Genomic DNA, 25384 nt, shown 5'->3' on the forward strand with positions numbered 1-25384 from the left:
GTTGCTATGGTGGGTTGACGTGGCCATCTTCCGCCTTTAGGAGTCTTGGGATGGGGTGAGACGGGATGACTAACATCCAGAGTGTGACTACCCCGCGTCACAGCTGAGCGATGCCAAGGTAGCCTGCTTCGAGGGATGAGCTGGGTGGCTGAAAGGCAGTTGGTGATTGGCCTGGAATGGAATTACAAACATGACAATCCCAACTGCATCAATGCCCGAGGCTGACCTTGTACGACAATTGGCATACATTCGTAAGCACCATCTTGAGGGATGGGTCTTGAACGAAAACGATATCCCGGTAGATGGCATAGTTTGTGCTGTATGCCTTGAACGACAACTCGTCAACAAACTTGCATCTGAGGCCTCCTAAGTGCACTCTTCACTTGGATTTCTCCAATCAGTCATCCGCCATCATCTTGACGCTTCTGCAATGGCCATGTCTCGACCACATGGCCGTGTTACGTGTGACAAAAAAGTCCTATTTATGGCCACCGCACATTGCACTTTGAAAGTGGAAGAGGGAGAAGATGGCACGACAAGTAGAGTTAACAACAGAAGAATTCGTGTAATATAAAAACTTCATCTCGTCTAATCTCTCCTGCCATCCATCTCGGATCACTCAACGACTACGCTTGACTGCAACCGCCGAATAGTCTCAATACTTTAGTACTGCTCTAAAACGGAATGGATAACAACGGCAACTTGCGCTATACTGCCGACGGCCGTGCTTACTACGTTGACGGCGAGGGTCGCTATCGTTATGTTGACGAGATGCCCAGCTCCCCGAACATGAGCCCTATCTTGCCCAACACCCACCCTGCCGTCACAGGTCAAAACTACCAGCCCTACGACCAAGGGCCTTGTAGCTGGCCTGGAACCCCCGTCCCGGATTACGTTCACCGGAGGGCTAACGGCCACATCATCCCTTATTTTGGCAACGGAAGCCAACAGAGCTCTTTTGCCCACGCTGACCACCCCGCGAGGGACCACGATGTGTTCCGTAATGCCATGGCCCAGTGGGGTCGTGCTGGTCCGCCTGACTCGGAGTACGAGGAAGAGTACCACCAGTACAAGGCCGCCGAGCCCGAGGCCAACGAGGCCGCCGATGCGTATACGACATACAGGCGTGAGGCCCCGCGATATACCCGCTAGGAAGTGGAGGATAACTCGGACACCTTAGGCGGCACGCCGCTAGGGACTCAAGAATTCCACCGTGAGGCAGGTGCCTTGGCTGATAATGCAGCTCAAGCATGCCAATTGTATGCCTTCTTTGGCCCACGATGGGAGCTGCACAAGATGACACGCTGACGAATGTCTATCTGCTAGGGTTTCGCATCTGCGTTCCGAGTTCAATCAAGACTACATTGGCTATCATCAGGCTCACTACCGCGACGGCCACGAGCAAGCGCGCGAGAACTCTGAAAGGAGGGCCAACACTTTTTCCGGGCGGGCCGACGCCCACAGAAACTTCCAGTCGGTGCGTTCTTTTCTCCTTCTTGTCATTCTTGCCGGATCGTGCTTGGGGAGACGATTGTAACTGACATAAGACGTAGCTGGCAGTTCGCGTAGCTCAGGGAAAGGCCGCTAAAAAGGCCTTGACGGCCCTCTTGAAGGATGCTGGAAACGGCCCCTTGCTGTCTGGGTAATTAGTAGTGGTAGATGAATCTGCTGAGATAGCCTCATTGTAGGGTGTACAAGGATGAGGAAGACTTGTTGTCAGTGCTATTGGCCTTGTTGACAAAAGAGTTTGGTGGAAACAGAAGAGATTGCTGAATCTCTGAGGTTATGCAACCACAAAGGGTATTGGGATCAGGATTAAGAGGAGGGCGAGACAGTCGAGCGACTAGAAACGTCATGACGGCAAGACAGATGAATGAACTGAACGTCATATTTCTATAAGGGTGTCGTATTGTTGAAAGAAGTACAGTCAGGTCTTCTAACCTTGCCGCCCTTGGTATCCATCCTGATACCTGATATCGAGGGCTGGCTGATGCCTTGGTAATCGATTCGCCATGTTTTATCATCGGGCTCTGCCCATCGTCATAAACTTCGTAACCACAATCATCAACTCGTAACCACAATCATAAACTTGTAACCATCATCACAAACTCGTGTCCATCTTGTCCACCTTATCCTCCTTCTCCGTCCCGACCCAAGACATGGAACTTCGACAGTCGCGGTACAAGTGCGCCGGCACAGGGGAGACATTTGATGTCCCCGGGTTTGCGAACTTCCTCTCCTCGCCGTGGTAACTACCTACGATGGAGAGATTGCCACGGTGCTTGACAAGCCGGTCAACCAGGTGTTCACAGATCTGGTTGCCGGTGGAGTTCTTGTCGCGACACACGAAGATGAAAAAGTCGAGGGCACCACGCCCAATTGCAGCCCGCTCGTTGGCCCGAGAGATGTCTTCGGCCCTTGCAAGACACCGCTCAACTTCCTCATCTTGCCGGATGAAGGCTATAGATGGAGGCTGCTCGGTGTTGGCAGCCTCATTTTCGTCGTGGGCCAACATCTTGCGGTACTTGTTCTCCATCATTTGCCTGGCCTTGTACCGTTCCTTCCGCGAATCATTCTCGGGGGTCCTGGGAGTTGGGGCCATGCCCTGACCTGTCCGGATGCAACGTGTACTGCCAAAGTGGACAGACTTGACCTTCTTCTCGACAAACCTTGACACCCTCCCAGTTCTGGAAGCATTGTCCCCGTCAAACGAGTGACAAATGCTGTCAGTGTCGCTATCGTCGGAAGAAACCGATGAGCAATCACTGTCACTGTCACCGGAATCTGGGTCGCCGCAGAACTTGACGGTAGCTACCTTCTTGAGACACGACTTGACGGGTCTCCTTTTCCGATGCTTGGGCACTAGAGGGGGAAACACCGGAAGGCCAAAGTCATAGGCTTTGTCTGACGGGGACTTGAGATCTCCCCACGAATTCATATTTAGGAGGATACCCTCTAGACGAAGGACCTCCCGATTCTTCTTCACGACAGACCTAGGAGAACACCCACAAGCGCTGTGATGATGCTCAGCTGGCTTTGCAGGGGGAGGTTTGGGCATATCCTCCACTCTGATCACTCGTCGGAGTGTCTTCTTCTTCTCGTAGTCCATAACAAAACTACAATTCGGCCTGCGGCCTCGGCCCATACCGAGGATCCCATGGCGACGCGACGTGTGTTTAGAGTTAAGGTGGGACGAGCGTCTTGATCCCACCAGAGAACGAGAAGAGGACATGTCGGAGTCGGATTCGGAGGTGGTCATGGGGAAGTTGACCTGTATCCCCGGCGAGAAGAAGGTGAAAGTGTGAGAGTCGACCATGGGTACGTCGACGGAAGCGTTGTAGGAGGTGGCGAGTTGAGGATGTCCGAAGACGGGGTATTGGCTAAAAGCCGAGTTGTGGCCTTCAGAGTTCATCTTCCTGACTTGACTGCCGAAAGGTTGTGCAGTGCGTTCGGGAAGAGTAGGAGTGTCGGAGAGAGTGTTGAGCCAAGCCGTGATATGGTTTGGCGAAGGTGTGACTCGATCCTGTTCTTTTTGAATGAATTTGGAGACCCAAGAGCAGCCACAAAAAGAAGAGTGAATATGGGCCATGGAAGGTAGAGTGTCCGGAAAGACCCAAAAAGAAAAAAAAAAGGATTAAGAAAGTGTTGGAAGTATAAGGTGGTGATCGGGAGAAGTCGAGGACTCGGAATGATCGTAGTCGAGGATTGTAATGCGTGTGCTTGCTAAAAGGAAGAAGCTATTGTTAATTCGTGAATCTGTCAGAATGATAATCACAGCGGAAAGAATGGGTGATTGATCAAGGAGAGGAATCAGGTAGCGAGCTGTGTGGTTTAAGTAGATTTGGGCGAGGGACTGAAAAGTTTATCCTGTCGCAGGCTTCCGTCAAGACATGTAAATAATTCGGTCGAGGGAGAAAAGTTCGGATGCGATTGAACAAAAGGACGTGACCGGTGTTATCTACATCGTGAGAGAAGCTCACATGTTGCAGCTAGGTGGCTGAAGTTAATCTTTCAACGTAGTCACCGAGACGGTGAGTTTTGTCAAGCAGAGTGATGAAGTCATACACCTGACAGATACTTCTAGGTCCAGAGATTTATCGACTCTGAGATTTGATCGACAAGAATGTAGATGGGGTCTTGGACCTGGGTGATATTGGATGAGAACCACGTAGCTGACACATCTGATGAAGAGACGGTGTACATTTAACTGACATGAGAGTCATTAACACGTGCTTGTAAGGCTGAGTAGACATTACCATAAAGTAGTATTATTCACTCTTGACTGTTACGCGAGGTTTTCTGAATTCTTGACCCCCTGGATCTCCCTTTTGGGAAACTCGTTATCTGGGTGGCATGCACCAGCAGGAGGCACATGAACTCTGTTTGTGACTCAATCAAAGATACTTACGTTATGGATTCGTTTGTGAGACGACATGTGTCCTTGTTGTTGGTGGCTGGGGAGGAGGCTTTTTGAGAGGAGATGGATCGAGAGGCGGCTGATCGGGAGCTAAGGAACGATAGATAGATTGAGTTGAAAGTCAATCGTCCACTAAAATGATTCGAATCATTGCCAGAACTGACGTAAAAATGACTGTCAATGCGACTGTCCTGCTGCTTCTGAGTGGGGTTGACCATGGGCTTGGTGGCCAGGACGACAAAGCCGAAGATACTAGAGCTTTTCATCTGGATACAAGAGATGATTGCCTCTTCAATTAGGTGCCATGGCGGCAACTCCTCAGTTACTTTGACTTTGGCGCTCGTTAGAGTTCCGTGCTGCAGCAAGGCTTAGCTCAAGAGCCGTGATTTCGGCGCCTGTTTTCCATCCAATGACATTGGTGAGATGGCCGAGTTGGTTATGGCGTCAGGTTAAGGTCACCTTAACAACCTCAGATTCCTGATGGAGCAATCCTCCTGGGTTCGAGTCCCAGTCTCATCAAAATCTTCTTTTTGACTTTTTGCTGTTGACCTCTTTTCTTGAGCCTTTGTGGTTTGTCACATTTTCTGGGTTGAACATTAGTTGTCAGGTGTCTTTGTTGCGTGGAAGTACTTGCTTCTGTTTGGTAGTCGAAATGGAGTTGTAGTTAGGTCCTATATGTTCTTTAGGACAGCAACACGTTTACTCAGACAGCTCGAGCCGGGACAAAGCAGGCACATGTTCATATGCTCTTCATCAAGTCGTAGCAAGGATGCCAGATAAGAGACAAATAAAACGCCCTGGCTCACAGCCTGCCTCTCATACTATACATAGTATTATCAACCGAATGGGCTAGCCGCAGTCTCAAAAGCAGGCTGCCCTCCTCCTTCTGCTGCCAAGATGAGCATCACCAATAAACGACAACCAACAAGGGTCAAGCTGAGCATCCTAATCTGCAGGATCAACGCCACAGTTCATCCGCACCGTTTAAAGACTGGCTCGCCCCGTCCCTCTCTGCTGTTCTTCCTCAGTCATTAGGTCCACTCGCCCGAGCGCGTCCCTGTCAGTCCTCGCGATGGATTCTGCTCTCAGTATTCGCATTTACCTTGTTCTTGCGTTCCAGCTGTGGTTTTCCGTAGCTGAACCAGACTTGGTCATTGGCTACTTCGTCGAGAGCGGCACAAGTAATTCGTCTCATTCTGGAGCCTTTGCCCAGCCAGCGAGCTGACCAACCATCGACTGCTAGTTAAAACAGTCACCTGCCCAAACTCTGGAACTTTTAACTGGTCACCACAACACTCGTGGGCGAACTGCGAACCGTTAGCACCGGCATCCAATGGTTGGGTTGTTGGAAAATCTTGCGCTAGTCTTGACTCTTTTGACACCGAGGGGGTCATCGTGTTCCTATACGCGACCAGTTTCCCGGATGACATCAGCAGGCTCAGCTATGATAAGCCTTCATCGTTTGAGAGATGGTATATTGACAACCTCTTAGCCCACCTCGTGAATAAACTAATCCATAGTTACAGTGAAACTGATAACGCCTGTACAACTGTCACCCTGTATGAGTCGTACAACGGAGGGGAGGGGGAATCGCCCCATTATCTGATCAGCTGCAAGAATATGATCGGCATGGGGAGTCGTGATTCTTTCGCAACACTGTTTCTTGAGAACCCGACAACGTGTTCGTCAATGCCCCGAAATTCCACCTTGAAAGCTTTCTACTGAGACCCCCTTCTTGGATAGATGAGACGACGATTGCCACCGAAACAGAAACCGACGATACTTCCTCGAAACCAACAGAGAAATCCCGCCCGTCGACGGCATCGCCCCCCACCACGACCGAGACAGAAGGGACAGACGACCAAGATAGCGGGGATGAGCTCAGTGCTGGCGTTATAGCTGGCATAGCTGTCGGGTCTGTGGCGGGGGTGGTTTTGGTTGTTTGTGCTATTATCATAGCCTTCAGAATGGGGAGGAAGAAGGGCCGTCAAGGAGACCACGAGACGCGATCTAAGAGCCTGGCGGATAGACTGAAATCTTTTCCAAGACCGGCTCTTGTATGGAGGCGTCCAGATGCCACGAAAGGGGGGACTGAGACGTCGATCGAGCCAAAGGCGGAGCTTCCGGCTAGTTCAGAGGTCCAAAGACCAACTGATGCTCTGCCGTATACTAATGCGGAGGCGCAATCGGAGGCTAGAACTCGGGGTTCTGCGACTGAGCTCCCGGCGTGAGTGATTAAGAGCGAGGATAGCACTGTGGTGCATGAGTTGGACTCAACAAGTTGCAGACCCCCAAGTGTATAAGTTGTAGGATATTGTAGGTGCTGTATGTACGTGATGAGGTTATGAGAAACTCATGGATGACTAGGTAGCTGTGAGCGCTATGTGCACAGCTTTAGGTACTATAACATATTATTCGTCTTAATTTACGAATTCGTTGCCAGGGAATCAATCAGCAAGTAAAGAAGCGACCAATGACCTAACTGACTGCTGCATTGGCCGGGTTAGAGAGGTCCACGGCTCAACTTCCGAATTATAGGGGCATGGTGCACCGAGACCGGGAGTTGTTGCGAATGAACATATACATTCGCATCGAATAACGCTCGTCCTTTAATTTTGAAACTTTTTAACCTAGTCACCATTGGAAAGTCTCACCTTATCATTGCGATCATGGATCAAGCCCCTGTTGTCCGGCCGTTAAAGTAGCTAACGGCTATCCCGTCAACCAGCGAGGAGTAGCAGGGGATTGGCAAGTTCCTCGCCAGCTACTTGAAGGAGCGCGACTACAACGTGGAACTCGTCCCGACGAGTCCAAAATCGGATAGTTGCAGTGTTTACGCATATCTACGTCCGGATCGAAAAGCCCGAACGTTACTGCTCACATAGTACAAGTGTCGTGTCCTGAGCGCTCTTGAAGATTAGCTATGCTGTCATTGCCGGGGTTTCATTTGGGGAAGACATGTTTATTTGATCTATTAGGTGGGTGGAAATATTATCCATCGACGAAGAACTAGAATCCACCTATCGAATGATGAATTTGTTGTACACTTGACCCCGAGGCACTGGCCTGATGAAGGTCCAAGGCCATCTATGCATGCCTATCCGCAACAACGCCTGTGACTCGTCAATGCATGCCCCGGCGCTGACAAATGCATCTAGATAGCGGCAACGATTTGAAAGATATGGGTCGATATGTTTCAGGCTGGAGTCGCCAGACGGATGTCGGCGATTGATCATGAAGAGGCTCGGCCTGCGTTGTATTGGAACTATACTCGGCCTGATAACTTGAAGTTTGGAAATATCCTTCATCACCAAATCGCCAAACTAAAATAAGTAACGGAATTCGCCCGACTTTCTGAGTCACAGCATGATGAGTTGGCGATATCGTATCTGGCATGACTCTTGTTTGTGCGGGGTTGAGCACATTCTTCGGTTCTCGGCAGAGGAGCTATAAAACCCAAGACGAGCCAACATATGCCGATTTCGCACTTTACCTCTTCAAAAACAACTTTTCAACAAAGCCGAGAAACCAATTGGTCTACCGAGAATATGATTGGCTCGATATTGAGGCCGTGGGGCATCATGTCCATCTCGACCTTCTACCTCTTCGTCACCGTTACCAAGCTCGCCGTCTCTGGTGACTTGCGTACCTTGTTCTCTTGGGAGGCCTTTCATGACGCATGGTTCGGCAACTTTTGGGTGTACATGGGTCCCAAGTCCAAAGCTGGAGCTGAGGGTTGGGTAGTCCCGCTTCTTGAGGGTCGTGTCAAGGATGGCAAGATTCACGAGGAGGCTCAAGGCCCGCCGATCGATGGTGTCATCTTGGAGATTGGAGCCGGCAGTGGAATGTGGACGCAGGTTCTTGCCGATGTCATCAAGAAGACCAAGCCGACTTCTGAGAAATCCTCTAGCAAGATCTATGGCGTCGAGCCGAATCCCATCTCTGCTGCGGCTCTGACGCGACGCGTCGATGAGACGGGGCTTGTTGGAACTTATGAAGTCCTCCCTTTTGGCATCCAAGACTTGAAGGATGAGACTTCCATCGGCCCAGGAAGCGTCGACTGCATCATTACGGTTCAATGTCTCTGCAGCATCCCGGAGCCAGAGAAGAACATTCGTCTTCTGTACAACTACCTCAAGCCAGGCGGCCGGTGGTATGTCTACGAGCATGTCAAGTCAGAGCAGGGCACTGTAATCCCATTGATTCAGAGTGAGTAGTCATGAAATTACGATATTGAACACGGACTAACTTGTGACAGGGCTCACCAACATCCCTTGGGAGTACCTTGTTGGGTCTTGTAAGCTGTGTCGGCCAACTCTTAGGTCAATCCTCAAGGTTGGCGATTGGGATAGATTTAACGTGGCTCCTCTCTCGGGTGAGAGTTGGCTGGAGGTGATTCCTCACATTGCTGGAACATTGACCAAGGCGTCGTAGATGTTCAACAGAGGCTAAGGCATCAGGCATGGAAGCAGTTTAGGTCCGTTGCTTACCGAACATTAGATGACATGGGTGCCACTGGCTTGAAGACAGACAATCTTTTTATAGTATCAGCAGGAGAGTGATATTAGCCGTAAGAATGGCATTCCATCCCCGCGGTGTTATTAGACCGTTTCACGAAACGCCCGACTTATTCGTGGCTGCAGCGGGAAATTACTGCTCGGCAGTTGTCAACAATGCATTCGTTTCCATTCGGTATTAGACCTGCCTCGATCTAGTCATAGCCCTGTAAGACGGGCTAATAGTTCCCGAAGCTTAACAAGACCCCTGTGAATAGAGACCAAAACAACTCCAATAGAACCACAAACCCTCTGCGGGGTGTGATCACCGACGGTCCGTGACCCCGTAGATCATCGTTGTCCATCAACTTTCATCTAACTGTGGAGTCGATCTCAATGCTCCGAGTCAGCCTTGTGCCCCTTTTGCTAAAGGGCGATGCCTTGCACCTTGCTCTTCTTGGGTTGGGGATTTGATGGTGCGACCAGACGGGGCAGGGATCAACGCGGACAACTCAGCTGGCGGTCTAATTTGGACAAGGTCGTGAGAAGCTTGTACAAGTCATCTGCAACGTCAACGGCACAATATTGGCCCGCTAGTATGGAGGATTGTGGTATAAAGACCTCAATAGTTTGCTATTGTCCAAGATTGCGTGATTGAGAGAAACTATCAAGCCATTAACAAGTTATTCAACTCCTCACTTAACTCTTTCTTGACAAACCAACCATTTCAAGTCTTCAACATGAAGTTCACCGCCGCTCTTCTTCTCCTCATCCCTCTCGCCGCCGCCGGCCCCGCTAAGCAGTCCGCCGAGGTCCTCCCTGAGCTGTCTTCTGCCTCCGCTGGAGAGGATCGTTATGACCTTGGCGGCCATGGCGATGCCCTGCAGCTCGCCGCTGTCACCTGCCCTGTCAACTACCCCCGATACTGCTCCATCGGTGGATTCTGTTGCCGTACCAAGAAGTGCTGCAAGTACGAGTGTTGCAAGAACACCGCGAGATACTGCAGCGCTGGTCGATGCTATCTCTAAAAGACACACAGTGAGTGAAGAAAAGACATCGTTCTGCGAGGATGTTGCTGATAGTTTTGGTGACAGTAGAGACTGAATGGCTCTGAAGCCTCGCAAACTTGGCCATGAAGCTTCGTTCATGAGAGTGGGAGTACAATGTCTCCGTCGCATGCATTTTGGCCCCTTTTTGGTGGGGTGGGGTGGGGTTCTGGATCTTCTCGTTACCAAGTCTATGATTTGCATTTTGGACCCAAGTAGAGAAATTTCAACGTATATAGTTACAGAGATAAATTTTCTTTCTCATCACCTATCTTGCTCCCTGCCCTTCTGATGATCCTATCGGCATTTTAATACCGCCTACGGGCTGCCCGCAGCATTGTTCCCTGCTGAGTAGGGGTTCAGTATAATCAAGTCTATGCAAAGCCAGGAAATGAGATAGCAGGCAAGATTGGACGAGAGACAAGTCGAGGAGGCCATAATAGCTCTGGTCCCCCACACAGCCTCCGGGTGAATGCATAAAGCGTTTTTAATTAAAAGAGAAAAGAAACAAATCTTGGTAAACAAGACTCAGGCCACTCTGTTAACATCGGGTCATGATGTTATGATGTGTTGAAGATCTGTTCTTTGTTATAGTTACAGCCCGGCCCTTGATCGAAGATCGGTAAATAAGACTCATAGCTTCCTTTCAATGGGTGCACTATCTATAATGGATGCCGGCGCCTGGACGACTTTATCCCGGAAATAGTCAATAAAGCCTTTGCCAAATCCATCCAAACGTTTGGAACTGCTGACGCCACGACCAAGGATCCCATACACGACAAAGTGCACAGCAAAAATCTTTGGAAACTCTACACGCTCGATAGAGTAGTTTTCCTTCCAGTCAGTGCCGAGAAGCTCCTGGACCTTGGCTCGCGATAAGTATGATCGTAGCCAGTCCCACTGGGCTGGGGTGTGGACAAAGAGGCCAAAGTTGAGATTTGCGCCCTTGTCACCAGACCGCCCGAGTGCAATGTCGCCAAGACGAACATTGCAAAGCTCAGAATTGGCTTGGATATATGGCTCTGCGTCATATGATTGACGCTGACCCAGATCCTCAAACGCTGTTGGCGGGCAGGTCGCAAACGACTCAGCTTCTCTCTCGTGGTCAACGAAATGAACACATTCCTTAATGTCAGACTGGTTCCACAGGGCGGGATAATATGCGAGATAGGGACGGGGGATCGCTGTTCGCATATCGAGAGAGCTATGAAACCCTGCGACTCGGATTAGTTAAGCGAGTTTTACCCCTAGCAACTAAACACTAACCTGAGAAATGTTTCAGTGAGACATTGCGCACAGCAACATTGATGGCATTGAGAAGAGATGCTTCAGGGGCTTGTGCAAAAACGCGGAAATAGACAGTGCTACTGTTTTGATCAGCTGGATCAGTGGCAGCAACTCCAATCCTTCAGCCTCAGTTAGCAAGAAAGAACGTTAGATCGGGGAAAATTGACTTACTGCTGAAACTCAAGGACGTCGAATTGCTGCAAGGCCTCTTCTCCAATGAAGAACCGAACCTGCTTCTGAAAAAGCTCCAACTTCTTAGCCACACCGTAACCTGTAGCATTGAAGAGTGCCTGCATTTCGTAACCGCCCTTATAGAAAACAGCGAGCTTTGTCGTGTTTGGAGGAGGAGCTCCACGAACTCCAGAAACACGGACTCTAATAGCAAATGGTCAGCCTCTCTTCATAATAGAAACATGCAAGGACTCACCTATCAACCCCAGCTTGTTCCATGGAAACATCATCCAGGTATGCCTTGACATCACTGTTGAGATAAACGTTGCCTTGCAGCTCGTAAAGAAGCTGACAACTGCAGGTATCAATAGTAACCATACCTCCCGTCCCGGGATGCTTGGTAATAACGCATGTTCCATCCTGGTCCATCTCAGCGATTGGAAAGCCAGGGTCAACAAAACGCTCAATATCAAAAGCATCGAAACCGGAAAAGTTACCGCCTGTGACGTAGGCAGAACACTCTATCAAGTGGCCGGCGATCAAAGCACCCGCTAGCTCGTTGTAACTCGTGTTCTTCCATGACCACCAATACCATGCACAGGCTATCACGGGGCTTGCATCTGAGGCTCGGCCGCAAATGACGATATCTGCCCCTTTCTGTAGAGCCTCATAGATGGAATGCGCACCGAGGTAGGCATTGGCCGAGACAATCTCGCGGGGTTTTTGCCCTTCTCTTGTAAAGAGATATGACTCTGGAGAAATGGTAACGTGGTGGTTCTCAGAGTCGAGATGTGGCAGAGCTTGCTCTACCTGTTGAGGCATGTGGTTGCCGACCTCAGCCAATACGTTGTCGCCAGAGATGTATGCGACCTTAAGGTCATAGCCTCTGTCTTGTACCTAGGATTCTCTTAGCCAAGTATTTCAAGATTTGGTGCAAATCATTTACCAGTTTGGCCACTCTCGTAGCTAGACCGCCGGGATTTAGGGCACCCCCATTGATGACAATTTTGATCCGTTTCTGCGAAATCACGTCGATTGTCTGCTGTATTCCATCCCAAGCGGTTTCTTCGTAGCCGGGGTGCCGTCCCTCTCTAAAAGCTTCGGCATTATTTGCCATGTTGACCTCTTTGTACGATCAGCCAATCTCAAGGTTGAAAATGGGATAGTAAAAGACATACCGGCCAGATAATCGCCAGTAATGAAATCGACGTCGCCCAGTGTAGCCTGCTTGTACATTTCTTGAGCCGGATCACCTACGAATTCCACGATTATTTTCATCCATGTATATCACGTCTCTCAACCAACATACCGTGATAGCCAGAGCAGTTCGCTATACGGACTGGCCTGACACCAAATTCCCCGGCTCGCCAGTTGTTTGTGGCACTCATGATACAGGAAGACAGTACACGATTAGAAAAGTGGTGTTATCTTGGATGAGAGGAAGTTTGGTGATCAAGCTCTCTCATCAAGGCACCCGTCTCTCTTTATTTACATCATGGACTGAACGGATATTATCTTCCCGATGCGGGGAGTCTTGTGATCGGACTCTCAGTGAGGTGGCCAAGGTCAAAACTCCGAAAGAAAGACCCACAACGATCGTCAACTCCGGGCGGAGGACCCGGACCGCCACCCGGACGTACAAAAACTTGAGACACCAGGACGTCAAGACTTAGTGAAGAGTACTTAAATAATGACCTAATTATAAGCTAAGTAAAATATAAAAATAAGGAATAATATTATGAGTCTTTGATCATTTTTATTTATTATACTTAGGGCCTTTTTTGGCCTTAGAAAATAAAGAGCGCTGACTCAGTGTCTCATTTTTTTGCGAATGCGTGCCGCTCGGCCCGTTGGTTTACGGAGTTCTGAAACTCCGACTCACTACCCGAGTGAGACCGAATCTCTCGCCCAAGGCCGAATAATGGAGTTTCCAGGAGAAAGGGAAAAATGGGGTAGAAGGAAATTATTTAATTCTTTGTTAAATGGCTTTATTGTTTCTTCTACTTCGTCTCTCAAGATCGCATTCAGAAAACTCTTGTCCACCAGATTTGTACTGAACAACTGTCTTTCACTGCTCTTTGCTCAACAATGTCGCGTTACTCGATCTTTTCAGAATCGTCTAGGATTCTAAAAGAAGTCCTCCTCTCTGATCCCAAACTTGGCCTTCCTACCTCCTTCGCCGAAGCAGCCAAAAAAGTCGAGTTCGTCGGCGGTGATGACCAGCCTTTCGTCTTGACGCCTCTTAAAATCACCGAGTCATGTGCTTCGCTCACTGCTCTTGTGGCCACTGCCGCAAATGTCGTGGCAGCCGAACGATATGGAATTCCGTATCAAGGCGTTCAAGTCAGCACTGATGTGGCTACTCTATTCCTAGAGTCAGTTTTGCTACCGACCATCGGTGGGAAGCCATTTACGAAACATCCGCAAATGATGAAGGAGCTCGTTAAGATGGACGTGCATCAGAATATGAAACCCATCAAATTCTATGCTACCAACATCTATCGGACTAAAGATGATGGATGGTATCATCTCCACGGTTCCATGAACGCAGGCCCGACTATGAACATGCTTGGCGTGGACGATGCCGAGGTTACGCAACAAGAGGCAATCGACATTTATGCCAAAAAGGTCGCCAATTGGGAGTCAGGAGATCTCGAAGAGACAGCCAACAACAAATTCGATCAAGCAGGCGTCGTCTGCCGGACACCCGAAGAGTTCTTTTCCAGCGAACACGGGGAGGTCATGGCTGAAGAACCACTGTGGAACAAGACACCCATACCAGCGCCAATGAAACCCTGGCCTCAGACAAAAAGCCACGACGGATACAAACCTTTAGCCGGCATCCGAGTCATTGACTTCTCTCGCGTCATTGCAGCACCAGCTGTATCCAAGCTTTTGGCTGCTCTTGGCGCTGAAGTTCTTCGCGTGTCGTGCGACAAACTTCCTGAGTATCCTGCGACCATGCCAGATCTTCAAACCGGCAAAAGAGATACGAACCTTGACTTGAAGACAGAGGCGGGAAAGAAAGCCTTTTCTGAGCTGGTGAGAGGCGGCGATGTTCTCATCGATGGATATCGCCCCGGGGCACTGCAACGACTTGGCTTTGACTCGGGCTCGTTGCGAAGATTGAATCCCAGCTTGATATACTTGCGGGAAAACTGTTATGGTTTCAAGGGTCCGCTGTCTGGCCGATCCGGCTGGCAACAGATTAGTGATTGCCTGGTTGGTTTGTCTTGGCTCCAAGGCAAGTTCCTTGGACTGGATGAACCTGTCGTACCACTTCTACGTATGTTGACCATCACTTTACTACTCTCTTCCCTTAGAACGTTCACACTGACTAAATAATTCAGCCAACTCGGACTACCAGACGGGTTTAGTCGGTGCTGTGGCGGTCATCGACGCTCTACTGGCTCGCTCAAAAGACAACGTGACGTTTGATCTTGAAATCAGCTTGACTCAATATAACATCTGGTATTACCGGTTGGGAACATATAGCGACGACCAGCAGCAGCAACTCAGAAACCGGGACACCCAATTCAACCCACGTCATTACGACGAGATGAGTACCCTTGTCGGCAAGACGCACAAGTCTTTGGAAAAGGTCCGTCCAGACATTTTTACGCATCCGGAGTATTTTTGGACTATGTCAGGCAAGGAATACGGCATCGAGGAAGACTTCAAGATCCTAGCGCCTGCCTTCACTTTTGAGTCTTCGGAGCTGGCTTGGGAGATTCCCACCGGGCGTCGGGGCAGGTCTAAGCCTGAATGGTTGCAGTAGTCAGTACAATGAGAGTTTCTCCTGATGTTGTCACCTAAAATGATAATTTCCACTCCTTGCGCTTCCCAACTACTCGGTGCCAGTAAGGTAAGTTATTCGTTCGTAGATCATAGCCTGACTAGGCAATGAAGTGAAGCCGGAGTTTCGGTAATGAATTGTGGGGCCGGCTAGGGGAATCGGCTTTCGCAAAGGCCGAGAGGACGTAGCTTGTTCATGACACATTCATCATCGATGAGTAAAGACTCGGATAGTCTTCAGTACCTTGAGATTACGTCAATTCGTCCTTTCTAGAGATTTGCACATCGGAAACCCCTACTCGGAAGGCCTGTTTCATGGTTTCAATGGCCGGTGTGCATGTGGATCGTCGGCGCCGCTTTGCCAAGGTACGTCATGCCAGGAACCACCATCTGAAACTCCGAACACTACTGAATTGCGCCCACACCAGGCTTGTGATGCTTGCCGGCGTAAGAAACTCCGATGTGATGGTCAACGTCCAATTTGTACTCGCTGCCAACGCCTCGGTAACTCATGTCGCTATGCCGATGTTGCCAAACCCAACAGGGGCTCGGTTCAGCGCTCGTTACGACAAACACGCGCCGAAGAAGCCGGACCGAGCAATGTTTGCACGACAAATGTGCAGACACTTCCTATCGGAACACCGGACCAAGTCATAGTCGAACCTGACAATGTTCCCCGCTCTCGAGGGTCTTCTCAGTACCCTGCCAGCCAAAGTCCGGGTGCAGCGAGCGCCCATGGTTCACCATCGGGCGCCTCTACAGGCATCGTCGTGGGTGACAGTAAGGATATGCGTTTCTTTGGTAAGTGTGAATCATGAAGTTTGAAACAAGAGAACCCCTAACATGTGTGTTCCTATTCTAGGACCATCTGCCTGGGTTCCGCCTGGATTCTCAGATCTTACACCCGGACAGTGTACTCCTCAGCGCGCACCAAAACAAGCATTTCCTTCTAAAGAATCTTGGTCCAGGTGGACACACCCGTTAGTCCGTGCCACCTTTGAGAGACGTACGAAACAACCCTTGCCTTCTTGGTCAAAAGCCTTCACTCTAGTGAGCGAGTTCTTTGAACACGACCACAAAGCTGTGCCGTGCCTACACCCACCCACCTTTATGACTCTACTCGGACAGCAATACTGCGTCACTTCAGAGGAAAGTCCAGCTTGGTGGGTTGCTCTTAACGCCGTGCTGGCAATCGCTCAGCGTCACCGGGTTGAAACCGGCCGTAGCCCAGTGGAAGAAGAGGGCCTGGCCTGGGGCTATGCTGCTAACGCAATGGGATCTACCTTGGACGTTCTTATGCGAAGCTCATGCCTCTTGTCAGTTCAAGCGCTTCTGACAATCGGTTGGTTCTTCATCGGCACGCCCAATCCGCAGCCTGCTTTCATGTTGATAGGGAGCGCCGTGCGCATGGCTCAGAGCATTGGGCTTCACCGAAATGACTACAACCATAACCTCAGCTCCATCGAGAAGGAAATGAGGAATCGAGTTTTCTGGGTCGCTGTCAGCCTTGACATCCAGCTCTGCCTTCAAACAGGGAGACCTCCGGCACACGACCTGCACGATTTTCACCCTAAACTACCGAGTGACGAGCTGGAAGATGATTCCGGAACTTTACAAGCTACCGACGGCTCCAAGGTCAATATTCTTAGAGTCCAAGCCCAGTTTGCACTTATCCAAGCCCGCATTTCTCGGGAATTGTCTTTGGTCACCACAAAGGGTAATTCGACTTTGAGCCAAGAATGTGCAGCAGAGCTCAATGGGCAGCTAGACGAATGGTCCTCCAGTTTACCTTTACCGTTCCAGCCGGGTGCAAAATCCAGCAACGAAAATGGCTGCTTGATAAAGCGATTACACGCTTCCTATCACCACTCAGTGATCGCAGTCAATCGTTCTCAGAGTCCTGAATATTGGATGGCTCTAGATCGCTCAACAACCTCAGAATTGACTGCTAATGTCACGGTATCTGTTCGACGTTGTCTTACTGCGGCCAGGGCTACTGCCGCTATCGGTGCTACGATACCATACGGCCGAAAAGAACTTTCTTGGTATGTTTATGAAAAGAGGAATCAAACTTGCCTTACTTCCTTTACTTCTCCCTTTCTTCGTTACTAACCTCACTCTAGGAGCTTACTTCCTTCCATACTGTCTGCTATTATTGTTTTGTCCTTTAATCTGTTACGAACCTCCGGAACGGATAGTGCAGACGAGGACCTAGAAGCTATTCTCTGTCTTCTTAAGCTCTTTGATGCTATGGATAAGTCAGACAACAAGACATATCTTGCATATCTCCTGATGAGATGCCGGAAACTGTTTCAGATGGCTCAAGAAGCCTTGTCACTTTATAAAACGAGACATGCCCCTTGTGTACAGCAACACGTGCATGCAGGCCAGAATCACAAGGAACAAGGTCAGGGTCAGGAAACATCGGAAGAAAGACAGCTCACTCATGATTGTCGCAATACTGAGCTGCTCCGGTTTGATCCTGGCTCACTACATTCTCAAATTGAGTGGGGCGGCCCTCTCGCCGCGTTTAATACTCAACAAGCTGGCACAGAATGGATGAATGGTTCAGCGGCAGTGGAGAGAGAAAATCCATACCCTATGTTATGGGGGTGGAACTTGGATATGTTTTTTGAGGGAAGTATATCCTTACAGTAAGAAAGGGCATTATAAGCCACTGAGTTCTTCAATATAGTTGAAGGCCGGTCCTTGATGGATTAACGGAGCCAGAAGATCGTTTATTACTGCTTAGCTTTCACAAAGGTAACTAGTGGTTGGCAACGGAGAGAATGAGACGCCATTTTCGACTGTCGATTGGTAAATATCCAGTTATAATTCTCATAGTTGGACCGCAGCGCGCAAAATCAATTAATGACGACTCCAAGTCGTTCCTACACAATCCCCCTTCAAGATGATATCACCTTGTAGTTTTCCCAACGATAATGCTGTCTGACTCCCCATCTGATCGTATAACCATTCCAACGTTAAATAAATCCCACAAAAGCAGTAGCCGTAGCCCAGACGGATTGAAATATGTCCCCTTGACAAGGGAGTCCATCGATTGCTCGTTTAGCCGCGAACCCGCTAATAGTGGCTGCAACAAAGCAGGTTGCAATCTTGCGTGATATGCCGGGCGTCACGATGGCGGTCGCGAGGATAAAGTCGAAGGCGGGAATAAGACGGGCTTCAGTCGAGCCATCATCAGCCCTCCGCTCGTTTTGAAACTGGTAGAAACTGGCTGTGGAGGTTGCACCGTGTGTGAATCGTGAGGCACTGCCAAAGTAGAGGAGCAGGGCGAGGGAGATGGGGAGATATTTTTTGAGTAGGGGTAGAGACATTTTGGCGGGGAACAGTGCCACTGGCAGTTGATCTCAAGTCTTTTCGCTCAAGATTTTGAAAATCAGATAAAATGATGCTGGCCTGGAGAGGAGCAACTTCTTATAGGACAATGAGTCGGGCCCTTGATGTCTCGCTTACTAGGGCTTAGTCAGACTCGAAGCGATTCAGAGGACGGAAAAGACGGCAAGGTTTATCTTGGTTGCGGTTTATCTTGGGTCGCAAAGTTATTCCTCAACTTACCTAGAGTTTCAAAGGATGGCTGCCAAAATGGGCAGGTTCATGCAATTCGTTGAGTCACTCGTGGCGATAACGCACTCTACGAACCTCAGCATACCCCATTCCTCTATTCTTGTGCCCCTGTCAAGAATAAAGAGGTACTTTGCGATATTCTATTGAAAGAGCTGTTTTGAGCCTTGACGTATGTAAATGAACATGTTATTAGTATTTTGATATGTCCTCACGAGACGCCAAGTCTCGACTTCCATAGCGCAATCTTAAAACATGGGCTCGGTGTGTATGTTTCCTATCAAATACGTAGTCAGCCAATCCCTTTTACGTGTGGATGGGTAATACGCCCAAGGAACAAATTACTCCGAGGAGGCCTTGTATCAGCCTCATGGGAGCCTGTCCGTCCTGAACCGGGTTCATTCAAGCAACTAGCGGAACTCGCCTAAGCCGATGGGCTTGGGAAATCAGACTGGGGGGGGACTGTCGGCCTCAAAGTACGGTGTATGCCTTGCCAAGCAAAGGGGCGTTTGACATGCAGAAGCTGAACCTCCACGAAGACATAAGATTGGTTGAGAGTTATGCACCTGTTGGTGGTGATAAGGCAGTATCACTTGGGCGTGCATTTTCAAGCCTCTGCATTGTGCCAGTGACCCAACAGCCACCTTGGTTGCAGCCTGATGGCGCGATCTTTGTGCCTTTAGAGACAGAAGACCATGGCCGGAAAGTGGTCACCGACTTATCTTTTCCATGTCCCCTTCTCCCTCCCCATTTCTCAATTTCTATCTCATCAAACAAAGGGAATCATTTGCCTCGGGCAGCAGCCCCAACCACCTGACCCAACATGCCAGACCCCCTGTCCGTTGCCGGCAGTGCCGTTGGGATAGTGTCCCTTGGGATACAAGTCTGCCAGGGCCTGGTTTGGTATTTCAATTCTGTCCAAGGGAGAAAGCAAGACATCGAAGGTGGTCTGGGTGAGGTCCAGACCTTAGCATCCATCTTTTACTCCCTCAACGACATCATCCCCAAGATCAATCAGGCACAATGTACCGAAGCGACAATGATCCGACAATGCCTCAAGAACAGCGAAGAGATGCTGTTGGAGCTATACCAATCCCTGATCCGGCTGAGGGGCCTCCGACAGTCTACTACCGACGGAGACAAGATGGGAGAGAAGGCTCGCATGCTGTTGTACCCGTTCCGGGCAGGCAAGCTGGAAGCTCTTCGTGAGTCTCTGCGGGGACTTCTGGGCAACTTGAATCTGGCCATCAATACCACATCTCTGTAAGCTCATTTTAAAATCATGTCGACCATTTATATCTGATCTCTCAAGGGAGTTTCAAACCATGAACAAGGACAAGGTCGACACCATCGACGAGGCGATGCAGGACCTGGGACTCCTATCGAAAGACACAAACGCCGGCGTCCAAGATCTCAATACCAAGATGCAGGAGAACAGATGTCGACTCCTATCACTGGAATTCACCATCAATGACTTGCTCACGCAAGTTAGTCATCGCGTGTCTCAAGTTGAGGTTGCTGTGAAGGACCTCGAGAGCAACATTACTGGCGAACTTACTGTGTTAGGAAACGGAGTGACTTCGGTTCACCAGGGGTTGGCTGGCGTAGCAAGAATGCTAAGCTCACAATCAACGGTGATTTCTCAAATGGTAAGTCCAAGCTGTCGCTGTACGTTCTTTAGGATTTACCAACTAATGACTCTTACATCAAGAGAATGGAATTATCCCGTATTCAAGACCAAGGCTCCCCATTGTCCTGTGGGCCTGTCAGGCCACCAGCTCAGTATAGGTCAAAAAACAACTCCTCAAGCCGCCTCATTTCACCTATGTGCAATTGCAAACGGAAAGATCGCTCTTCTGGGTTCTCCTTTGCCTTTTGTAGCCTTCAGTTTGAATTCAAGCAACAGATACCAGGGCAACACCGCGAGAGCTGCAAGTTCTTTGGGATCAACAGTCAGACAGAGAGGAGAATTAAGGCTCAATTCCCCATCAAGCTCGCCTGGCTGTCTCATCGAATGACTGTTGCATCCGTGGATTACACGATCGGCACTAGTGCTCTAGGATGCTCGGTACGTTACAGAAATGTTGTGCCTAGGCAACATAGCCCGGTCCGCAAAGTGCTGCTTGACGCCGCGCGTGGCATCCTCGCTTCGCGATCTACCAATCGAACCATTCAATTACTCGAATACACTGGAAGCGAAATACTGTCCCTATATCGAGATGGACGGGCTTCTCCAAGCGACCGGGACCAGGACGATCGTTGCCACACGGAGGTCAGTGACGTAAATTCCTTGACCGAAGTTTGATTATCTAATTCTCAGGACAGATGTTCATTGAGACCTTTGTGAACTCCAACTACGATTGGAAGTTTGAGATGGGATTGAACTACGATGACATTAGAAAACTACCGAATAAAATCTGGCTTCATGACTCAGTACTTGCTGCTGTGTTGCGAACCTTGCAAACATTGGATGCGGTTGTCCTGGTTGATGATATCCGCTTGTAAGTTGCAGTCTCTGGCCACGACGACGATGAAATGACTCCCAGCTAATATTTTCTCAAACCTGTCACTAGTTGCATTGATTCGAACCCATTTTTTAACTCAAACCTCACCGTCAGTGCTGGGGCCCTCGAAGCACAACCCCGGGGGCGTGAACTAGTATCGTACTTGGTGGCGACACATAGCTTTGATCCCGGCGCGGTTATTCGGGTTTGCCTCGTGCATAATAATCTTGCCAGATTTAACTATGTACCTGATGTGATGGATGGTAGGTGTCCACCCTTTGCGAGGATGGCATGGTGTAGGTTCCTCGCTGAACAAACTCCTAGAGATGCAGTTGTCTGCCATGACACGGGCGATAGTGGCGAGATCCCTAAACGAAGTAAAAAGATGCCTCGGAAACGACCCGGAAGCGGCTACAGAAACGGTTGACGAATTCAATGTCCTCCACCTATGTTCGGCATGGCCTGAGGGATTGCGATTCTTCCTAACGACTAAGGCTCGAAACCTTATCGATTGTGAACCTGGAGGTCTGGTGGACTTATCTGCCCTTAACCTCGCAATAGAAGCCCAGTGCGCCGAATCCCTGGATATATTGATGCGAGCAGGCAGTCGATTCAAATTTGACGATCCTGAATGGGAGGAGATATCACCTGAATTCGTCGAGGCCGTAGCCCGCTGGCTCTTCCAGAGAAGAGTACAATTGTTCCAAAGCGCCCAGGAGCAGCTTGAAGATTTCGAAGATGATTACACTTCTGATAGTACGGAAACTGAAGCGAGGCTTGTTTACGAAAACCTCACAGACAAGGGCATTTCTGTCCCACCAGCTCTGGAAGTGGATCACGATTACAGCACAGTCTACCACTCTCCTTGGGTACCGTTTGATCACTTTCCGATCCTTTTTAAAGCTGGGTTCCGGAATCACTCCCCTGATTTCAACCATGGCCTTACTCCCATCATGATTTGGCGTTTTTCTGCAATCTTTGTTTCAGGGGATTGCTTGCGATGGCTGCGAGAGAAGGGGTTTCTCGACCAACCTCCAGAAGACCCGTGCAATCTTGGACTCAATGTCAGTTCCACCGGATGGCACTATCTTGCGGCAATGTCTTGCTTCCAAGACGATAGCAGGATGGCCTGGACCATTTTTCCAGACCTTTCGCAATCCTCGGCTCGAGACGATTGCATTTGCTGGTGTATCCCCGGAGGCAAGGGATGTTCGCCGATGGGGTCAGTTTTGAAGGCCTACGCCGACTGTGATCGGGGTGGAGAATCCGACTTCTGGGCTGGGGACCTCGTGCACATCCTTTGCTCTGCTCGATGCGGCGATGAGATATCAGTCAATATGAGTCACTTTGTACGGTTCCTCACATTTGAAGCTCTTAAAATGACACACACTTGTTGCCATTTTGGGGTTCTAAATATGGAGAGGCTTGAAATCGTCACCGGCGGTGACGGCGGCCCGGCCTACAAATCCCTTTGGTGGCACAAGTGGTTTGTCATTCTTGGTCGAAAGAAAGCCATGATCAAAAAGGTCAGAGCTGGCTTGTGGGCACGAGGGAATGCGAGCCTTTTGGATTCTTTGATGGAAGAATTCGATGGGGAACTGCAAGGGACTGAGCCAAGTCCTGAAACTCTTAAAAGCTTTCTCAACAGCTACTGGAGACAACGGATGGCCCAACTCTTTCACGTGGATGAAGAAAGTGTCAATGACGTGAAGACATGTAAGTATTGAAACGTGGTGCGAAACTGACGGCTTTCTAACTTGCGGTACAGACAAGTTGCCTGAAAGAGCACAGCGGCTTCTTGGTCCTAGGTTTAATCTTCGGGGGGAGGATTGCGCGGTAGGCACTTGGTCAAGGTGCCATACTGAAAGTGATGTTGAAGATGACTCGAGTGATGAAACGTGTTCTGAGTCAGAGGTTGAAGACGAAAGCGAATTGGGAAATGACGAGGAGTGGTGACGCGGTGAATTGTCTGGTAGCGCCTTGGGCCCAATGGCGTGCCCTTGGTACACCACAGTGTCTCTTTTCTCGATAGTTGAAAAATAAAGTACATGTCGGGTTTATATCTCATTTTGTTAAACCAACTACGCGGGGTTGATCCCTAGTAATAAGAAGCCATTTCTGAAACTTGCAGCACTGGTTAGCCAACACTTAGGGATGTTCTGCACCTTTTTTTTTCGGGTATCCTCAACTCCTCTATCCTCACTACAGCTCAAGGGTTAGCCCTCACACGCACAACCTGTTGATCCTTTCTTGAGACTGCACATCTAGTTTTGGTCTCCTTTATGACGAGCGGTGCCTTCCACCGAGGCTATGACCCTGGTCTGAGGACGGTCTTCTGGTTCACTTATCCCGTCAAGCGCTAGGCTTCAACTATATTAAAGACCAGATTATCAACCCATCATAGCATTACATCCAAATCCTAGCACAGTAGCCTCCTTCTTTGCCTTTCTGCTGCCTACGGTAGAGCAATCATGCCCGGCCTAGGTACTGGAAACACTTGTACCCCGAGTATTAGAAGAGCTTTCTGCAGCTTCTCTCTTACGAAGTTCGGCTTCTCTTTGTTCTCGCCGTTGCCGTTTCCGCTTCTCTTCGGCTGTTTGGCCTTCACTGTCCTTCTCCCCGTGGCGGATTTTCTCTTGTTCACGTTCCTCTGTCCAGAATGATCAGCTGTGGCCTAGTAAGGGATATGAATGGGCCAAAACGTACCGTCTGTCTTCTTTCTCAACTCCAGCATCAAGACAAGGCCAGTGTCGACTTCGCCGCCAGGACATGCCAAGGATTTTGGCAACAAGATGTCGAATCTGTCGTCATTGGCAACCAAAAAGGTGTCGACTCGGGAATATCTTCGTCGGTCAAGATACCATGTCAGCTCGACTTGGTGGGTCGGTCGGTACCGAACTCCTTCAAGCCCACGAAGCCAGGTCTCTTCATCTACCCTCTGCCATTTTTCTTCGGAGAATCCAGCTCTCTCTAAGACCTTGCTCGAGATGATGAACGCTGAAGAGCCGGTATCAACAAAACCGCGAACAGGTACATAGGTCAGGCCACCAAGACTTTGAAAGACAAGTGTTGCATCCAAAGTGTAGTCCGATGTCACAAGAGTGTGCAAAAGGGGTCGAGGACTGTCCTCTTTGGGCTTTGACCGAGTGAGATCTTCCAGATCAAGGCCAGTCTCTTCGCGATACGCAGCAGGACTCCATTCATCGCGTTCTCGAGACGCAAGTTGGCTTGTGAGAGAGTCCACCTGCAAGCCCGCGACATCCTCCCTACGTGGTCTTGTCAACAGAAGGTCGCTCGGCCAATTAAATGGGAACCTACCTCATCACCACCATTTGTCTGTTCATTGTGGTACTTGAGAATCGTTATCAGGTGCTCATCGTTTCGGAATTAGACTTTGGATGAGTACTCACATACTACTCATATCGCGCAATAGCAAAACCGCATCCCTAAACGATGTAAAGGCTTGTTGCCGGAGGTCAGATTCAGCTGAACTTTTGACTAGCAACATGAATAAGGCCCGTCGCGATGGTTTTCCAGATTTTGCCTTCTCATCGAGGCGCCGCAGTGAGCCGAGCGAATCATCAACCTCTCGTAGGCGCTTGGCACAGGTCAGCATAGCTGCTTGAGCAGACTCTGGCGGCTGACCATGGGCGAGAATTGTCCGACCACTGTCCGTAAGAATCAAGCGGAGCACATCGTACTCTTCCAATTGTCGCTGCAGCTCTCGTCGACTCCTTTCCACGGCTACTCCGATGTTAAGTAGTTGGAAGCAGAGTGTTACCAGGCCTGTAGTGGTACCGACGATGCTTAAAGCGCTGAAAGGGTCCATCTGTGGCGGTCAGATTGCCTGACGCGGCTGGGATAGGCTTCAGTCGTCAAGGGTCTTAGTGCCTTAGAGAGTTAGATGCTGCAGTCCCTGCGAAAACCACGAATCATAGTCGGGAAAAGGCCACGGAAATCCGGGAGAGGCAGACTTGCGCAGGAGAGGGATATTTAGAGTTTTCTGATTTGAAAATTCATACGAGTGAGCCTCGGAAGGCCTCAATGACAGGTTTTCAGCTGTGGCTGTCTAGGACTGGGCAC

At 49.6% G+C, this 25384-nt stretch overlaps 10 protein-coding genes across 10 annotated transcripts; 5 read left to right on the forward strand and 5 right to left on the reverse strand.

Moving 5' to 3' along the window:
* Window positions 1-684: 684 nt before the first annotated feature.
* On the forward strand, window positions 685-1646 carry NECHADRAFT_85456 (uncharacterized protein; the record flags this gene model as incomplete). Its single annotated transcript, XM_003039690.1, has 4 exons — window positions 685-1126; window positions 1181-1259; window positions 1327-1477; window positions 1554-1646. The coding sequence occupies 4 exons, from the start codon at window positions 685-687 to the stop codon at window positions 1644-1646; spliced, it is 765 nt and encodes a 254-aa protein (XP_003039736.1).
* Window positions 1647-2101: 455 nt separating this feature from the next.
* NECHADRAFT_85457 (uncharacterized protein) lies at window positions 2102-3589 on the reverse strand (the record flags this gene model as incomplete). Its single annotated transcript, XM_003039877.1, has 1 exon — window positions 2102-3589. The coding sequence occupies one exon, from the start codon at window positions 3587-3589 to the stop codon at window positions 2102-2104; it is 1488 nt and encodes a 495-aa protein (XP_003039923.1).
* Window positions 3590-4285: 696 nt separating this feature from the next.
* Window positions 4286-4683, reverse strand: NECHADRAFT_85458 (uncharacterized protein; the record flags this gene model as incomplete). The annotated part of the gene is made up of 2 exons (XM_003039878.1): window positions 4286-4379; window positions 4409-4683. 2 exons carry the CDS (start codon window positions 4681-4683, stop codon window positions 4286-4288), a joined length of 369 nt encoding a protein of 122 aa, XP_003039924.1.
* Window positions 4684-5489: 806 nt separating this feature from the next.
* Window positions 5490-6648, forward strand: NECHADRAFT_85459 (uncharacterized protein; the record flags this gene model as incomplete). The annotated part of the gene is made up of 4 exons (XM_003039691.1): window positions 5490-5598; window positions 5670-5889; window positions 5944-6098; window positions 6161-6648. The coding sequence occupies 4 exons, from the start codon at window positions 5490-5492 to the stop codon at window positions 6646-6648; spliced, it is 972 nt and encodes a 323-aa protein (XP_003039737.1).
* A 1269-nt stretch (window positions 6649-7917) lies between these two features.
* NECHADRAFT_72158 (uncharacterized protein) lies at window positions 7918-9022 on the forward strand. Its single transcript, XM_003039692.1, has 3 exons — window positions 7918-8286; window positions 8317-8626; window positions 8676-9022. The coding sequence occupies exons 1-3, from the start codon at window positions 7966-7968 to the stop codon at window positions 8849-8851; spliced, it is 807 nt and encodes a 268-aa protein (XP_003039738.1). The 5' UTR covers window positions 7918-7965; the 3' UTR covers window positions 8852-9022.
* A 1570-nt stretch (window positions 9023-10592) lies between these two features.
* NECHADRAFT_49887 (uncharacterized protein) lies at window positions 10593-12805 on the reverse strand (the record flags this gene model as incomplete). Its single annotated transcript, XM_003039879.1, has 7 exons — window positions 10593-11173; window positions 11226-11365; window positions 11418-11621; window positions 11674-12314; window positions 12364-12542; window positions 12596-12670; window positions 12727-12805. The coding sequence occupies 7 exons, from the start codon at window positions 12803-12805 to the stop codon at window positions 10593-10595; spliced, it is 1899 nt and encodes a 632-aa protein (XP_003039925.1).
* Window positions 12806-13505: 700 nt separating this feature from the next.
* On the forward strand, window positions 13506-15195 carry NECHADRAFT_49826 (uncharacterized protein; the record flags this gene model as incomplete). Its single annotated transcript, XM_003039693.1, has 2 exons — window positions 13506-14703; window positions 14768-15195. 2 exons carry the CDS (start codon window positions 13506-13508, stop codon window positions 15193-15195), a joined length of 1626 nt encoding a protein of 541 aa, XP_003039739.1.
* Window positions 15196-18196: 3001 nt separating this feature from the next.
* On the reverse strand, window positions 18197-18550 carry NECHADRAFT_106405 (uncharacterized protein; the record flags this gene model as incomplete). The annotated part of the gene is made up of 1 exon (XM_003039880.1): window positions 18197-18550. The coding sequence occupies one exon, from the start codon at window positions 18548-18550 to the stop codon at window positions 18197-18199; it is 354 nt and encodes a 117-aa protein (XP_003039926.1).
* A 1070-nt stretch (window positions 18551-19620) lies between these two features.
* On the forward strand, window positions 19621-23257 carry NECHADRAFT_85464 (uncharacterized protein; the record flags this gene model as incomplete). Its single annotated transcript, XM_003039694.1, has 7 exons — window positions 19621-20060; window positions 20110-20446; window positions 20479-21069; window positions 21123-21298; window positions 21371-21447; window positions 21569-23017; window positions 23070-23257. 7 exons carry the CDS (start codon window positions 19621-19623, stop codon window positions 23255-23257), a joined length of 3258 nt encoding a protein of 1085 aa, XP_003039740.1.
* Window positions 23258-23653: 396 nt separating this feature from the next.
* NECHADRAFT_85465 (uncharacterized protein) lies at window positions 23654-25130 on the reverse strand (the record flags this gene model as incomplete). The annotated part of the gene is made up of 5 exons (XM_003039881.1): window positions 23654-23671; window positions 23844-23968; window positions 24008-24576; window positions 24620-24637; window positions 24712-25130. The coding sequence occupies 5 exons, from the start codon at window positions 25128-25130 to the stop codon at window positions 23654-23656; spliced, it is 1149 nt and encodes a 382-aa protein (XP_003039927.1).
* Between the last annotated feature and the right edge of the window lie 254 nt (window positions 25131-25384).

Source organism: Fusarium vanettenii (genome assembly GCF_000151355.1).
Source record: "Fusarium vanettenii 77-13-4 chromosome 10 genomic scaffold NECHAsca_82_chr10_2_0, whole genome shotgun sequence".
Classification (NCBI taxonomy): Eukaryota; Fungi; Ascomycota; class Sordariomycetes; order Hypocreales; family Nectriaceae; genus Fusarium; species Fusarium vanettenii.

Bases quoted from the DNA above. Each gene is read 5' to 3' on its own strand.
- NECHADRAFT_72158 (XM_003039692.1), top strand. From the start codon at position 7,966: ATGATTGGCTCGATATTGAGGCCGTGGGGCATCATGTCCATCTCGACC. The intron at 8,287-8,316 runs GTCATCAAGAAG...CCGACTTCTGAG, and splicing joins GGACGCAGGTTCTTGCCGAT to AAATCCTCTAGCAAGATCTA. The intron at 8,627-8,675 runs GTGAGTAGTCAT...AACTTGTGACAG, and splicing joins TGTAATCCCATTGATTCAGA to GGCTCACCAACATCCCTTGG.